This window comes from Neopelma chrysocephalum, unplaced genomic scaffold (assembly GCF_003984885.1).
Source record: "Neopelma chrysocephalum unplaced genomic scaffold, ASM398488v2 Primary Assembly neopelma1_24, whole genome shotgun sequence".
In the NCBI taxonomy this organism is placed as follows: domain Eukaryota; kingdom Metazoa; phylum Chordata; class Aves; order Passeriformes; family Pipridae; genus Neopelma; species Neopelma chrysocephalum.
The window spans coordinates 24,914,544-24,932,183 of NW_020897693.1; the positions used below are offsets into that span (position 1 = coordinate 24,914,544).

The 17,640-nt window shown below is 36.1% G+C and overlaps 1 protein-coding gene across 1 annotated transcript in view; it reads right to left on the reverse strand.

Moving 5' to 3' along the window:
* Positions 1 to 17,640, reverse strand: part of RYR3 (ryanodine receptor 3) — a 222,469-nt gene that overhangs the window by 74,187 nt on the left and 130,642 nt on the right. Inside the window, exons 42-52 of the mRNA XM_027674225.1 lie at positions 17,134 to 17,269; positions 14,179 to 14,359; positions 13,602 to 13,707; positions 12,508 to 12,628; positions 8,888 to 9,057; positions 8,003 to 8,223; positions 7,293 to 7,383; positions 5,788 to 5,928; positions 4,012 to 4,175; positions 3,010 to 3,088; positions 1,073 to 1,162 (exon numbers count right to left, since the gene is read on the reverse strand). Coding sequence (XP_027530026.1) covers positions 1,073 to 1,162; positions 3,010 to 3,088; positions 4,012 to 4,175; positions 5,788 to 5,928; positions 7,293 to 7,383; positions 8,003 to 8,223; positions 8,888 to 9,057; positions 12,508 to 12,628; positions 13,602 to 13,707; positions 14,179 to 14,359; positions 17,134 to 17,269 — 1,500 coding nt within the window. The remainder of the gene's footprint in view (positions 1 to 1,072; positions 1,163 to 3,009; positions 3,089 to 4,011; positions 4,176 to 5,787; positions 5,929 to 7,292; positions 7,384 to 8,002; positions 8,224 to 8,887; positions 9,058 to 12,507; positions 12,629 to 13,601; positions 13,708 to 14,178; positions 14,360 to 17,133; positions 17,270 to 17,640) is intronic.

Here is a 17,640-nt window from a genome sequence, read left to right on the forward strand (position 1 = left end):
TTATGCACATTTGAATACATCAGCACTCAAGGCCTTTTTTTAGTCTTTCTATATTTGTATCCATTCACAGATACAGAACATTACTGAACTATACACCTCTTCATATAAACACAGCTGACAAAAAAAAATTAGGGAACAGTCTGTATTGCAACACCCCTTTGAAAAGTAAAGGTGTTGCAGAAATTCTGAAAAGTTGTGACAAAGAAAATTCAGAGTATACCATATTAAGACTTTTCAAATAAATTTTAATTAAAGTATTTCAGTTCATGACATAAATTAGAATTTTCCTGACAGTTACTTAACATAGCAGCTTTTATATATGGACCTGATTTTTAGGTTCAAAAAAGTTCTAATTTGAGACAATTTAGAAAATTCTCTTTGAACTGCTTAAATGGCAACTCAACCAACAATGCTTTGGCTCCTCTCCAAAGATTGAAAAGCAATTTACAAACCTTAGGAAACTAAACATTTTGAATCCCTCTTGATTTTTGTCATCTCCATTTTCTGAACAGGAAAACCATGGTAAAGGGGGACAAATTTAATTGATTTATTTTTGTCTCCCAGTGAATCATTGCAAAAATAAGAAACAGAATTCAAATTCAGTTCAGTGTTCTGACAACTAGAAGACATTCGTGCCTAGTCAAGAAATTCAAATAAAAATGCATTTTAAATAATTTAAATGTTTTTCTCCATTTTCAACTGAATCCTCTACACATTCTTTACATTTTTCTACCATCCTTCTTGAGGACAAAATTGCCTTCAGATATGTTAAATTACACTTTCATCTAAAACCCAGGAGTTGCTGCCATTCCTCATCCATGGAAGCCTGAAAAAACTGTGCTACTGATATTTTGAATATAAATTGGTGCAGGCCTATGAAGAAACGATGAATATTATGTGTAATGGAAGCAAGTCATACAAGATTCAATGTAAGATTAACTAAACAATCACTTCCGCATATAGATGTACCTATTTGTCCTTCTTCCTTTTCTATCATATAATTGAAATAGATTTTAAAAAGCAAACAAATCAATCTACTTCATGTTAATGCAGCTGAAATTTCCTCTATTACCTTTTCAGCTAAAGTTTTGAAAGGTCTTATTAATGGGTGAGTCTTCATATTTTCATCCAGAGAAACGCCATATTTCCATCCACTATTTGTCTGGAAAAAAAACCAAACAACCAAAAAACCACTGAAATAAGCTGAGAACAACATAGATAAGTGACAGCAAATTAGCCAGTTTACTCTGTCATATCAAACTACTTATCTACTCCCATAGTTGCTCAGTTCCTCAAAAAAGAGCATGCAACCATATGTGGATACACAGGAACAAATCATGCCCTGAGAAGGTGCGATCTGTGAGTAGTAGGTCTTATGACACCAGTTCTGAGCCTAATATACATTGGCTCCCTTCAAGTGGACTCATGCATTAAAAAAGTACTGACTGAGGCAAAAAAGATTGCCTCAATTCTTTGGGAGGCTAAAGTGAAAAACACAGAGAAGAATAGGTAACATTAACAGATTAAGCACTAAAGAATATAACTGTGATGAATCCTTTACATTAAACAATATTAACTGACATTTATGGTTTGAAATTAATATGTGTATATTTACATAGCCATATATATGTGTAATTTTCTCTACAAATTTGCATACCTAGCCCCCAAACAACAGAATTGTTATTTTATATAACTATACCATAAAATTGCTATTCATTTGTTATTGTTATAAGAAATTGTTTAAGAATTTATTGTCTTGTCTTAGAGCTGTGTAGAACTAGTGGAACAGAAACACAACACAGTGACAGATCATTTGGGAAACTATAGATATAATTAATACATAACAGTCTTCTTAAATCTAATAAGAAAGAAAAGCTATAACTACTTTTTCTGATCAAAAAAATGACATTAGGCTGTACTTTCTTAGATCATGGAGCTGCTGCAGTAAAATTGAATCTCTGACTCCTAGTCAAAACCTACCATTACCGGGTAAAATGAAGCCAAGAACTATATATTCTTACTTAAAAAAAACAAAAAACAAAAAACAAAAAACAAAAAACCCACAAAAAACCCAACACCAAAACCCCAAACCAAAAAACAAACCCCAAAAACCTGAAAATCAAACCAAACACCCCTTCTTCAGTCACCTCAAATCTGGGAGTTTGGGTTGACAGGAAGCTGAACATGAGCCAGCAGTGTGCCCAGGTGGCCAAGAAGGCCAATGGCATCCTGGCCTGTATCAGGAACAGTGTGGCCAGCAGGACCAGGGAAGTGATTCTTCCCCTGTACTCAGCACTGGTGAGGCCACACCTGGAGTACTGTGTCCAGTTCAGGAAGGATATTGAGGTGCTGGAGCAGGTCCAGAAAAGAACAATGAGGCTGGTGAAGGGACTTGAGCACAAGTTCTATGAGGAGAGGCTGAGGGAGCTGGGGTTGTTTAGCCTGGAGAAGAGGAGGTTCAGGGGAGACCTCATAAATCTCTACAACTCTCTGAAAGGAGGTCTCTTCTCCCAGGCAACCAGCAGCAGGATAAGAGGGCGCAGTCTTAAGCTGTGCCAGGGGAGGTTTAGGTTGGATATTAGGAAGAAAGTTTTTACAGAGTAATCAGACTTTGGAATGGGTTGCTCAGGGAAGTGGTGGATTCACCATCCCTGGAGGTATTTTAAGATGAGACTGGATGTGGCACTTATTGCCATGGTCTGGTAACCATGGTGGTGTTGGATCAAGGGTTGGATTGATGATCTCAGAAGTCTTTTCCAACCAGGTTGATTCGATGATTCTATGATTCTATGATGTTTATCCCAATACATTCTTTGAAAAAGTGACAAATTCCAAGGCATTCTCTTGAGCAAAAAGTTTCTTCCATATATCCTAAATAAATATGTAGACATTCATACACTCTGAACAAAGACCTATCAGTTAAACTGTCCAGTATTTCTTTCAATATTTATCCCAGGTATTATTTACTAGTCCTTCTATGACAGTTGCCAGTCTTCAAATAATTCCTACCTTATCAAACGCCCATTTATCATGGGAATGTTCAGCATATTTGCTTATGATGTACTCCAACTTTTCAGGAAGTACAAGGCTGTAAACGAAGAGGAGCATGGTCATTTATTCATAACTTACAGCAGTCTGACTTACGAAAAAAATGTCTGGATAATATAACACTAGTCAAAAAACTTCACCTCCAGATGAAGGTGAGACATTTGGCTTTGTAATTCTCTTTTCTTTAGAAGATATGTCACAAAAAAGGTAGAGCTATAAGGGCATTTACAGAGAATCTTCAAATACATAACAGTTGCACTTATTAGCAATTAAAACCTGCTTCACCCTAATCTACTGGTAAATTTGTTGCTAATTCTTAATACAGAATAATATTAACATGGATGTTACACATTGCATAACGATGGAAGAGAAAGACTTTAATAGCAAGACTCAGCTAGCGATCCTCAATTCTTGAATTAAAAAGTATTAGAAATCTGTATTTTAAAAGTACAAAATTACTTGGAAGGTCAAATGTCTATTAAATCATCCTACATTATCTGCTTATTTTGCCATGTCAGGTTTTTACAGATCAATTCTCAACATAAGGTGAAGATTTTACAAAAATTTGGCAATAAGCCAACTGAATCACCTACCAGATTTTGATGATCTTGTACCATTTGCCATAAACACACTCTAAATACTTATGGTATCAAATGCACATATCCCAATTAGACAATAGGGTACATAATAAATATAGAATTCACTACGTACTGTGCAGACATAACATGAAAATATTTAATATCTGTGCAGTGCTGAGAAGAATACATTTTATGTAAACAGGATATGTTGTAGTGAAGTATTTGGCAGGAGGAAGCAATAATCCCTACACTACTTCTGAGAGGTCCTAATATCACCAACAGTCTGTCACTAGCCAACTCTTCCTACAGATAAGAAAAAAATGTTAATAAGGAATAGTATAAAAATATTTAAGGAAAGGAAATCACTATGATTTATATGACTCACTTTGCTGTGCTGACAGGTTTGGGATCAAAATTTCCTTCTGGATCCATTGAAGTCTGCTTTTCCAAAGTTGACATGATTCGTGTATCTAAATAATCAGGGGGCAAGGCACCAGCTATAGCACTTAGACAGGGCAAAGCCATTCGAAAGAGCTCTGGATCATACTTCTGCAGGAGAGATAGGAACTGGTTGGAAAATCCAATAGAAAAACATGCAAAATGTTAGTGAAAACCAAGCCGCCATATGCACAAACATTAGAAGATGCAAACACACAGTAAAGCGCACTTAAAATTTAAGCATAGAGCAAAATTATTGCTGCATGACATCTATTTTTCATTATATCAACTTCACATAATCTTAAGACTACACAAATTACACAAGAGTATGCTGACACTGTGTAAGTACAATATGAGTACGACTCAAGCTTCCTTTGGGCCATGAAGGCCTACATAGGAGGGATCAAGAGTTGTTCACCTTGTTACAGAGTATGATCATCTATAAAATCATGTCTTAGTTCTAAATTTACTATTTCCTATCTTAACTGCAGAAGCCATTTTTATTTAACACTCTTTCCCCTCAAACTATTTCAGTTTAAAACATACTCATTACAGGAAATTTTGTTTTACTGTAGCAAAGTCAGTTCATTATTTCTAGTAATCTTGGTACAAAACAGAACAGTGGAGAACACCGTAGCTCAGAAGATCACAGAATTATACAACTCTTCTTTCACTGGGCTAATAGCCATTTGCAGAAAAGTGAAAATGCTATTATAGTGAGCCACCAATATTGGCAGAAACATATCTTCATTTATTTGTTAAAAGCTAAGATGCACTAATTGGAAACGTTTCATTGTGTCAGACCCTCCTGGTACCCCTTGTGCTTGTGAAAGCAGTAAGAGAGAGGTAAATGTTGCTAAAATCAAATACAAATAAAGCTTAAAAACCATTTCAGAATAATGCAAATATCATCTTCATTTCCATATTATAAATCAGAATGCCTAGAGGAGCAATCATCTAAATCTGTTGCTTAGAATGGGAACATAAGTGAAACGCAATAAAAAATATTTGTTGTTGTCCTAGTGAGATCTTGATTTTTGAGCCCAATCAAGCACAAAAAGTATTTACTCAGTAGGGCATTTCTCCCACCAGAAATGCAACTTTTTCCTACTCAGAGAAAACTGAGTAAGTTAAAAAATCCCAAGATCACACTTTGGAACATGAAAATGGAAAAATGTTTATTTCATAGAATGTTGCATCATGTCTCCTAGGCTGGGCAATAGCCAGAAAACTAAAATAATACAAGTACGTGTTAGAAAACAGACAATATAAATTTACTGTGCATATACCAACAATTTGATAAGCACGTACATATATTTATTAAAATTAATTTTATGTCAGTAAAAAGTATGTACAAATATTTAGTAGAGCTAAGATAGGAGACAACACCGACAGTGCAGCAAGCACTAATCATTACTTGTGCATATATATGCATTTTTATATATATATATATATATATATATTAAATGTGTATGTATTGCCTCATTACTGGTGTAAAGCTTATGGGTATATCAAGATAAAGATTTGACATTTCACTGGTTTGGAGAGAATCTTTCAAGATTCAGCATTCAATTTTTCACTTCATTAAAAGCAGACATTGCTGTATCTCCCATATTAGATGAAACAACTGTCAAAATAGGAACTTTCTGCTCTTGGCACAGCAAATTATCACTGTAATGCTTTTACGGTCACCCTATACTGTAATGCGAATGGCAGTCATTACCTTATGAGACAAGGAATCAAATATTCCCCAGAAAAGTTTTTCAGTTAAATGTAATTCTTCTTCTGCTGCAATTCCATAGCTTCCCATTCCTGAAGGCAGACAATAGTATTTCCAGCACTGCTCATAGTGATTTGTCAGAAGCTAGATTTTCAAGAGATAAAAATGCATGTAAAACATTGGTATTTAACAAAATAACAAGCTGTTATATTAAACTGTTACAAGAGTAGTATTATTTGTCTCTGCCTTTTCATTTCCAGTGGCTCATAATAAAGGTCCTTTTTTTCTTTTTCATTTTGGGAGAGCAGCAGAGCCCATATTGTGAAAATATAAAGCCTGTATTATCTCCAGCTGTTGCTGTGGAATTCTTAGTGATGACAGGGAAAAGTAAAATTTCAGAATTGTCACCATTTGAGTACAGATTAGCTCACAGAATAAAAACAGAGACAATGAAATGGGTATGAACTAGGACATGACAGATTCTGATAAAAACTTTTACCAATTCAAACTGATTTTACTCCTGTCATTTGCGGCTGATGGCCTCAGTGTCATTCAAAACACTGCAAAAGACACCCACAGTACGCCCTTTTACCTCTGGCTGCTCTTTGGAAAAACTGATGGAAAGAATTATCATACAGGCAATCTGTAATATACCAGTTAAAGAGCTAGTATACTGATTATTGATGCACTTGCCACTGATTTCTTCTTTAGAACTAAAAATTCCTATCCCATGGGAAATTTTAAAATTTCTTTTATCATTTAGCATTTTGGTTTTTACTGCAATTCTGTTTAGGAAGGGAAAATAATAGTTAAAAACCCAAATCAAACACTCCCTCTTCACCTCATTTTTAAGAAAAAATTAATGCTGCTCCAGAGTATGTTTGTGAATATGGCAGCTCAGCTTTAGAGTATGATAGAATTTCAATTCTTCCATAAGACCTAAAGACCTAAGATCATGCTCTTTTATCAAATGTGAAAGGAAAGCAAACCTGTCAGAATAGTTTTAAATAAGATTTATTTATCATCTCAGATTTTTAATTCTCTATTTACAGAACAAGAAAATGAATAAGACTTCTGTTACAGATTGTTCAAAAATAAAAGGTCAATTTTCTTCCCTGTGTCCTGTCTCTTAGATTTCACTCAGAATTCATTCCTGGACTGTGCATCCTACCAAGACTTATTATAGTTCATATAGCAGCAGAAAAGATATTGAGATAACACTAACATTTAATTTGATAAATTCAAATACTCTTTTGCTGAAGTAGTGAGAAAGTCAACAGTTTACTAAACAAAATTGCATAATCAACTTACTATATACTGTTTACATTAGGCAAGATTTCAAAAAATCTGCAAACATTACATTAAATTCAAAAGACTTTATAAAATGTTTACATTATCTTGAGAATTAATTTCACATTGCTTCACCCTGCCTCTTCTGTTTTTAAAAACATGATGACAACAGTTTATTTTGAAATTTCATGCTGAATGCATGTACAGAAAGTATTTACCTTAAGAGGCATTTTACAGTATTCATTGAGCAGGGGCACATCAAAAACTAGCCTTCTCAACAGCTGTTGTAGCATAGAGGGACGTAAGTGGCTGTAATTTTAAAAAATGTTATTAGTAAATGTCATACAGTTCAGCAAAAATGAAATAAAAATTGAATTTACGTATTGGGATACAAAACACTCATTAAAAGTATTTTGTAAAAGCAATGGTAGGTGCTTAAGGAATCTCATCTGCATATAGAATGATATAGCACAGAAAGTTATGCTACTTCTTGGCCCTCTTAAGTGAAAGCCAAATCAACATTTCAATTGCTAAGGTTCAATTCCTCAGTGTTCAGTTCAGCTTTAGGACCAGCTTTAGGAGTTGTTTTTGGAATACAAACACATTGACCCCTTAAGACCTCAACACACAGAGTCACACTTGCCCGAACATTTTTGGTAATTACTGGGGTTTTGTTTTTACAAATAATCAGAATTTATTCTGTATCACCATAAGCCTCATATCAACATGACAGCCTCTATAGTGCAGTACCCAGAATGGAAAAATTAAATGTATTTTTTCTTCAGAGGAAAAATTGTCTCATACAATGGTCATTTATTTCATGCAAGAATAAAATAATCTTAGTTCTACACTATACACAAAGAAAGAAATTGTTAAAATACATATTCTGCACAAAAGAAATCAATCTGTACACAGGTGTCATACATACTGGCAAATAGCAAGCAGGCATTCTTCAATAGTGTCTCTTTGTGCTTTTGTAAGGGACCGTCCCTTGGATAACCTATATATTGTGTGAAGCATGGAGTCAACCAGAGAGGAGTGATGCTCTGTTCCAGAAAAGAGGGGAGCACATCTTTTGAGTAATGGAAACACAGCTGAGCAAATGTATCTGTTTAGCGCGAGAGCTGCCTCTGTGGTACTTAGAGAAACCTGTATGAAGTAGTAAATGATTGTTAGTATCACACTGAGTAAAGGTTATTAAATATGAAGTCTATGAAACATAATACTTAAATACTCCTTAAGTTCCCTTAGTGGCTGGGTGCTAACATGATATTCCCAGTATACACATGAAGACAAAAGCCATTTTTTCTCAACTAGAGAAAATCCAAGTCATCCACTTATGTCCTATGTCTTGCCCCACTGCACTTTTAACCAATAGTGGCAGAAGAGAATATGTGGATTCTTTCTTTAAAAGGTTAGAAAAACCCACTAAACAGTAAGTATTACTTTTCATCTCACTTAATTTATTCATACATATGGATTTTCAGTGTAATTATTGGAAGTACACATAAAATAAAAGCAATCATTAGGCTTATTACAGTATACTCAATCTATTTATTTCATTACTGTACAACCTGTATTAAAAGTTTTTAAACTACTTTACATTATTGCTTCATAAGGTGCTACTGTATGCTTATAATCAGACTTAAGCACTATAAATTAGTAGTAACTGAATTAATATTGGTTTTGTTTTATAGCGAGCCTATAATACCTTTATTTAAAAAAGCAGTTTTGACTTGAAATTCCATTTTTTTACACTTAGAGAGCCACTATAGCTATCCACTGCACCTAAACTCCTTAGCAAAATACGTACTGTATCCAAAGAGGCAGAGGCTCTTAAATCTGGTAAAAATCCAACTTCCAGTAGGTGAAGGAGGAAGCTTTGGTCCTTAATACCATAGACACGGTCCAAGAAGAGTACCATGGGTGCTTTATGATCAGGACAGAAACTTGCAGACATGTCTGGTTCATTTACTGTACCATCTACACAAATATGTAACACAAATTTTAATAGTAGATAACTGATAAAACAAGAAATACCAAGACAATAAAAGATGCTATAATTGCATTTAGTGTGTAAAATCACATATTCAAAGAAAATTATATTCTTGTTCAGTTTTCTTGTACGCTGAAAAAGAATAGTAAGTTTTTACTATTTAAAAAACCCTATTATTTTGCAGTTTATTAATCTTTCACTCTTAAAAGCTTAGAAATGAATGGTAAAACATTCAACTTGTTTCATTACTATTACAGAGAACACTTACATGGTAAAATTAAAAATAAGTATTACTGCAAATACCAAAAAAACACAGCAATTGTGAAGTCAAAGAAGGTTAAGAAGTTTAATTTTTCTCTCATGTAAACTAGACTAGAATGAACATGGAATCCAAGTGGAAGATGACAATAACAACTGCTATTGACTGATGTCAACTGATAAAACATCTCTGACTGAAAAGGGGTAAACACAATTCTTGTGAAGCAGAAAGGACAGAAAGGAGAATAAATTATTTTGCCCTGGAAGAAAATGGAAGACTGGTAGTTTATAGCCCATGGAACACGGAGAAATTAATGTGAAACATGGAGATCATAATGCCATAAAACCCCTCATCCTCTGTTGAGTTTATGCTTTACAGAAAATTTTGGTTTTTATGGTTACTTTGGAAGTTATCTTGTGGAAATAAATCCACCCTGAATAACCATATTGATCACGTCTAGGAAAGAATCAACAGTCACCTAAGAAGCAAGAACACTATGATCAATACACCTCTGTAGTCTGAATTCTGATTCTGAATTGGTTTTGAGTTCCAGAGTAAAGAGGGTGAAAAAAGTCTTCACTGACTTGCCTTTAACGGAAAGTGTTAAGGAAGCTGTTAGTTCCACTGACAAAAAGTCAGTCAACCTCAGTGATAGATAGGGATCCAGGTACAAATATGGAGCTACACAGTTTGATGCAGAGAGAGCAGCAGATCCACACCCTGGTTTCAGGTCTTCTGTGTACACACACAGTACACAAGGTTTGTGTCTTCAGAGAATAGTCTCATTCCCCAGAGGAGAGAAAAGAGGAATCAGAGTAGTAAGAGAAACAGGATAGCAGCACTGCAGCTGAGCCTCAACCCCATAGCAGCAACCATTGAGGTACTTAGGTGGTAAGTCTTGGATAGTTTACCTGGGATACCTTGGATATTTACTTGGGAAGGAAAGATAACATCTTAAGAGAAGAACCACTCCACCCTTTGCACAGAGGCTTCCCTGGTGGTAGACAGGGTTGCCAAGGATATGAAGCAGCAGGCAGTGGAAGGGGGAGATTGCTGTATTATGCACTAAGCTGAGTGGCTTCATGACGTTTAAGAGAATTCCATGATAACTTGTCTATACTTCACAGGAGGACCTTATATGAGGCAGGCAGAGATATCGAAGTAGAGTATCAAAATCTCAAAGGATGGGTGAGATTGTGGTGTAGAGAAGAGGGATTTAGTCAGTTTGATTATAAACGAGGGAATCATTATGGGGCAAGATGAACAAGTACAGAAATAGACTGCCAGCAAAATCTCTACTCTGGATATGAGGAGAGTAGACTTCAGGCTGCTCAGGGAATTAGAAAGTAAGGTCCCCTGGGAAAGTGTTCTTGCAGGTGCTGAGGTCCATTAGTGGTGGTCACTTTTCAAACATCATCTTCTAAGGACACAAAAGGTAATTCCCTAATATCAGAAGTCAAGCAGATGAGGCAGAAGGCTGGTTTGGCTGAGCAGGGATCTTCTCTTGGAGATAAGGCAAAAAAGGAAAGTGTGTGCTCAGTGGAAGCAAGGACAAGTGACATGGGAAGAATTCAGAGATGCTGCTTGCCAGGAGAAAACTCCTACAGCCAAAGCTCAGCTGGAGTTGAAGCTGGCCAGAAACGTTAGGGAACAATAAAAAGAGTTTTTTCAAATGCATTAATGGTAATATATTAAACATATTTCAAATATATTAATGCCAGTATAGAAATATCATCAGCCCATTACTGGGTGAGGATGGTCACCTCACAAACAGGAACAGAGACAAGGCAGAGGTATTTAACACTTTCTTTGCCTCTGTCTTCAACACTTTCTTTGCCTCTGTCTTCAACACTTTCTTTGCCTCTGTCTTCAACACTGATAACAGACCAATGGGATCTCAGTGCCCTTAGCTGGAGGACCATGACTGCGAGACTCATCAACTCCCAGTTGACCCTGAAATTTTGTGGGATCTGCTGCTGCAGCTGGATCCCTACAAATCTATGGAGTCTGATGGGATTCATCCCAGAATCCTCAAGGAGCTGCTAATGTCATCACAAAACCTCTCTTGATGATTTTTGAGCAGTCTTGGGAATCTGGAGAGGTCCCAGCTGACTGGAAGGGTTGAACTCGATGATCCTTGTGGGTCCCTTCCAACTCAGCATAATCTGTGATTCTGTGACTAATAAAAGAGAAATCAGGCATCAGAGATCAGAGTGGAACATTATACCTAGAAACTGGGGGAAAGACAATAGGTATAGGGGAGCATCTTCTTCAGATCAAGACAATCCAGAAGCAAATATGCCTGATTTTCACTTCCTCTGAAAAAGTCATGGAAGAAATAACCAGCACAGTTCCAAGAAACAGCAAAAGTAATTAAAATGCAATATGCATGTGTGGCATTTTAATCAAGCAAGGACAAACAGGACTCTATACTGAGAGTCATCAGTGACCTATAGTAGGAAGCAAAAAAAGGAGCTTAAAAGTCTGTATACAACACTAAAGTCTTCTGTTTGGATAAATCATTAACAAAACTGATTGGGCAAGTAGACAGATGCACTTCAATGCAGACAATTCCAAATTAATGCATCTGCAGGAAAATAAGACATGCCTACATGATGTTGAGCTTGTAACTGACGTTACAAAGAGATCCAGAGGTCATCATTGAAAGTCTGTGATATCATCAGCTCAATGTGTGGCTGCAGCCAAATGAGTCAACAAGATATTGGACACCATCAGAAAAGGGTGACTAGAGACATTATTCTAAAGAGATTAGATACGTTTGGATTCCACATCCAAAACCAGATGTTGATAGGCAGAGAGATACACTGATCTTTCTAAACAAATGACTGGATGATGTGGAAATACAAAGAGACTGAGCCTAAGCTCACACATTTTACCTAAAGTGGTAGCATCTCTACAGCCACTGCTGAAGACAAAGTACCAGCCCATTAGTGTAATCTTGTAAAGTATTTCTTATGTTCTTACATTCTCTGATCCACAGGAGCAAACATCTGTGCTACTAGAGCAGCTCTAATCGATACAGATCTAATTAAAATTTGAAGAACAGTTCTCTGCTTATATTTAACTCTAACAAAACCACTTTATTTTACACTTGAATGCTAATGTCTCAAAAGACTTTTATAAAAGATTACTAGTCTAATAAAAGTATTGTCATTACCTTTGTTAACTGTTGACAGCTTTAGTGGTATACTTATAATCCCAACCAAATCTTCAGTTGGCACTAGAGATCGAAGGATAGATCTGATTCGAATAGCTTCCCCTTTTCCACTTTGAATAAGCTGTTAGAAAAAGTTTATCAATTTAGAAATTTAGTACTGATGGACATAAGAAAATTTTCCTCAAAATATTTATATTAATATGATTTTTTCAAACACTGGAAGAAAATTCACAGAAATTCAATTTATCTGAAAACTCTAATGAAGTTGCCAATTTTCAGCTGTTCCTCCTTTTGCATCTGTTCTTATTTTAATATCATATCAATGATTTCACAATATTATAAGTCCACAGTGAAAAGATTTCTAAACCAATCAGATATGGTGATAAAACAGAAACTTACTGAAATACTCATGTTAACTGCAGAATCTTAGGTGCCAGGTTTTGAGCTTGCTTCTTTACACTACAAACAGATGCAAATCTGCATGATGTGGCTACGCATTTTTCTATTATTTCTATGCCACAAAAATTTCAAAAGGCATCAACAACAATTAGGTGATCAATTCCTTTCAACTTCTTCCAGAAATCAGGTATTCATAGCCTGTACAACTCTACCAGTAATTTTCTTAACATAGAACTACTGTCTCTGGCAACAGAGCTATGTACAGCTAATAACGTTAATAGCTTTATTTGGTGTGGGAACCATATTTCATCAATGCACACAAAAGCAGCTCTGTATCACATTCTTATGAAAATTATTTTTATGCTTTTGTAGAGAACCGTAAAGGGTGAGTTTCAGAAATTGTTATTAGACTGGTTGTTTAATTGTGCAACACTAGAAGTTCATATTTGCTTTTATTCCATAGTCATATAAAAATAATCAAAACTTTAGATAAATAAAAAGCATAAAGGAATCAAAAGACCATGATTCTTTATAAACAGCTTGCAGGGAATCAATTTATCCAGACACAGTAAGAAGCAATAAAGTCTACCTTCTGAAGGGAAGAACTCTTCAAATAGAGAAAGGTTTAGTTAGAAATGTACAATTATGTTTACAAATCTCCTACATTTTCTGAGCAAGTGACAAAAGGAACTTACATGCATTTCTGGTGCACAGCGTCCAAGTAAATCTATGAGAGCTGAGTAAAATGACATGATTGCATTACCCATGTGCACAGTCTCCTCTTCCTCCTCCTCCTCATCACTAAAAAGTAGAGAATAACAGTGAGCATTTTTGCTAATGTAAGTTTATAGCTCTTTTCTGGAGCTAGAGACACGATCCAGAGACCGTTAACAGACATACTCAATTCTCCTTGGCTCTGGACTACAGGGTTTTTATCCCTAGAGTAAGCATGCAACTGAACAGTAATAGGTGACTTTACACGACCCTTCTATGTTCCTCTTTTACTTTACCTTAACCTTAGCTTCATTCCACAACAGCCGTCTCCTTTGCTTTGTCCATCAGGCTTTTTCTCTCTCTCTGTAACTCTCATTTCACTTTTATCCAGCTCATGCTTTATGAATTCCATATGACAACTGCTTGTGGGTGCGAATCTCCAATGCTCTATTTTTGTATAATGCCTTACACAGCAGGGTCTGTTATCCACTTATTGCAAGCATGATTGAATCTGCTATGAAATCACCATTTGCCAAACAAGCTTTCACATTTACTTACCCTTCTCTTTTATATGCCTGGGAAGGAAGGTCACGAGCAGGATTCTCTGAGATCCTGATAGCTTCCTGCATAGCAGCCAGCAAACCATTTCCTCCTTCTCCCCTAAGGTCTGGCCCAAAGCACTCTGGCCGTCGAATAAGGAGCTTGACAACAACACTTGCATTTTCCTCGACGCTTTCACCTGAGGACCAAAAAGCACTATACAAACTTTCTCCAGAAAGGTATCCTTAAGTCAGAAGAAAACTTAATTTTTCTCCTAAATTTTACAAAATATAAAACAAATCCTCATCCTAATAGTTGAAATTAAAAATGTATTAAGTTGGCATCATTGGATACGCTTTATCAAAATTGTACTGAGGTTTAAAAGCGCTAGTGTAGACTTGCCTTGCAGAAGTTTTACTGCACTAAAACTGTTCAATCTAGAACAGTTCACTTTGGAAGGTTAATTTTCTGGCAAAGACTAATCTCTCTGGTATAATGGTTAACAGTCCCAAGAGGCCAGAAGTCTGCTATTGGGGTGGGTGGGAAGGACAGGGAGAAAATAGAAGGAAGTTGTGATGACTCACAGATTTAGATAATGACTTTCTAGTAGAGAAAGGGAAAGCCATGCATGCAAGCTGTATTGGGTTTGCATGATCAGGTTTTGGCAGCAGGGAGGGCCATAGGGGTGGCTTCTGTGAGAAGCTGCCAGAAGCTTCCACCAGGTTTGACAGAGCCAATGCCAAGGCCAAGGCTGAGCCAATCAGAAATGGTGGTAACATATTTAAGAAGGAGAAAAAAGTTATTGTGCAGATGTAATTGTAGCCAGAGAAGAGAGGTGAAATGAACAACTCTGCAGACACACAGTGGAGAAGGAAGGGAGAAGGTGCTCCAGGTGCTGGAGCTGAGGTTCCCCTGCAGCCCGCAGTGAAGACCATGGTGAGTCAATGAGTCAACTGTGCCCCTGCAGCCCATGGGGGCCAGTGGGGGAGCAGAGATCCACCCGCAGCCCATGGAGGAGTCCCACACTGGAGCAGGTGAGAAAGAAGGCTGTGAACCCATGGGAAACCTCAGATTGATAGAGCAGCTTTGGTGGATATCTGGTATCCAGCCAGGGTTAATCCACCACACAAGCAAAGCAGAAAGATAAATTCATTCACTATTTCCCAGGCAGATGTTTAGCCAGTTCCTAGAAAGGACCCCAGTACACATAATGGTTGTTTGGAAAGACAAGTTCCATAATCACAAATGTTCCCCTCTTCCTCCTCATTTCCCTGAGCTTTTATTGCAGAGCACAATGGTATGGAATATCCCTTCAGGTAGTCTGGACCAGCTGTCCCACCTGTGTCCACCTCTTGCCCATCCTGAACCTAACTGCGGCCAGGGAAGGAGGGGAAGGGGCAGTGTATGAAAACAAAGGAGAAAGCATTCATGCTGCACAAACACTGCTCAGCAACACTCAAAAGACTGGCACGTTATCAACACTGTTAATCATGAAGTGCAGCACTAAACAACTTGCTATGAAGAAAACGGCTTGCCTGAAACAACACCATTTTGTAAGAATTGCAATTTCTAGCAAAAGAAAGAACATATCAGAAAAAAACCCTTGAAGGTAGTTTTAATTTAGAATGTACAGGAAAGAAACTCGCTTCAAGAACAAAGGTGAAATTAATCCTTAATGTCACTCTACTGAAGTCAATAAAAGTTCATAAAGAGTTGTTAGTCCACATTTTCAACTGCTTGTACACTGCATTTGTCATTAGACTCTTATTCTGACCTTCTCTGTATATATATTTCTTTTTCATATCCCTTCTGATTGGATATCAAACTGTTGAAAATAGCTTTAATATCTTGCAGTCTGCTTCAATTTACCTCATAGATCAAGTTAATGAAGAATTTTGCTTGAAGAAAGAGGCTTTGCTTATTCCAAGGATTCATTGGCCAGAACCAAAATTCATTCATGTGTTTACAAGTGTGTTTGTTGCTTTTATCTCAAAACCCGCATTTTACTAAGAAATTACTAACCTAATTTCAAAAGTGCTGAACCGTAATAATGAGAAGATTCAAAACCCCAACCAGAACTGTTTTTCAGAAATAAAAAACTGAAACACTTAAAATTAAAACTTGATTCTACTGACTAGCAGTCCATCCATCAAAGTTTACTCTTCATACTAAATAAACTATCACAAGCAAGACCAGAGCTTTTTCATCTAATTTTACAGAGCACTGTTAGCATTTATTTATACTGTTTAAAATTATTTCCCTTTCCCTCCCCTAGCTGCCCCCTAAAACACTTTCCATATTGGCAGACAAAACAGGTGGTACACTGATTAATCTTGTGGTCTCATCTAATCTCTAATCTAAATTACTATTTTGATGAAAAAAAGATTCACTTAAGCTGAAGTATATTCTTGAGTGGCGTTTAGATAAGTCAGATTTGATTTTAACGTATTTACTTAATAAATTGCAAAAGGAAATTGCCCACAGAAGCAAATTGTCAAAGAAGATTTTATCTTTTTTGAAGATGTCAAATGTAAGATACAGTAAGGAAGCTTTACAAACATCGGTTGTTCAGGATTATGGAAATTTACTTTTTGTAATGCAAAATGCCTTAATTATAAGCCTCTAAATCTCCCAATGGTCTAGTGGCCAAGATAGGTCTAAAATCAGTGCTTAATGGTTATGTTTATTACCAGTGTATGGAGTACATGTAAATACTTGAGAAATTCCTAACATCATTTGCAACCATTACAGGTTAATCTGCTAACTTATGTGATTTGCAAAAAGATTAAGAAAAAATTACAACTAAGAAGATTCAAAAAAGGTGCAATAATCGGCATATAGCAATAAGCTTGCATTTGTAATGAGAAGAATATGCATTAACCTCTCTTCAGTCATTAACACATTTTTATGGTTAGGAAAGTAGTTTAAAGGAGACCTTTTGATGGAATTTGGATGCCAAGAAATTACACTTACCGTTAACAAAAACTGCAAATCGTAAGAATGACAGGTAACGTTCACCCTCTATGGGGTTCCATCCAATGTCTGGATATCCTTTAGCCAGCAATACTGGGCAACTTTGCAAGCCACAACCTGCCAGGTAGGTAACAACCTACAATACAGAAGCAATCATTTATTCAGGTGTTCAGACATAAATTTCTAAACATACCCATAAAAAAAAGATCATAGCATTTTTTTTTAAATCAACATTTTTCATATACTAGGCATTTCACCTAAGGAACTACCAACATGTCATTATTTTATCAGTCATGGTTTCTTTTGATGATAATGAAAAAAGGCTAGCACTCTTTATTTCTGAAGTTACCTAATTATATGATGACACAACAATACAAAAACATGAACAAATGTGGAATGTGAGAAGTAGAACAAAATATTGTAGATTCCAGACCTATTTAAAGGACATAAGCAACCACTAAAATACTATTTAACAACTTTAAAAATCAGACCAATAACCATGTACGG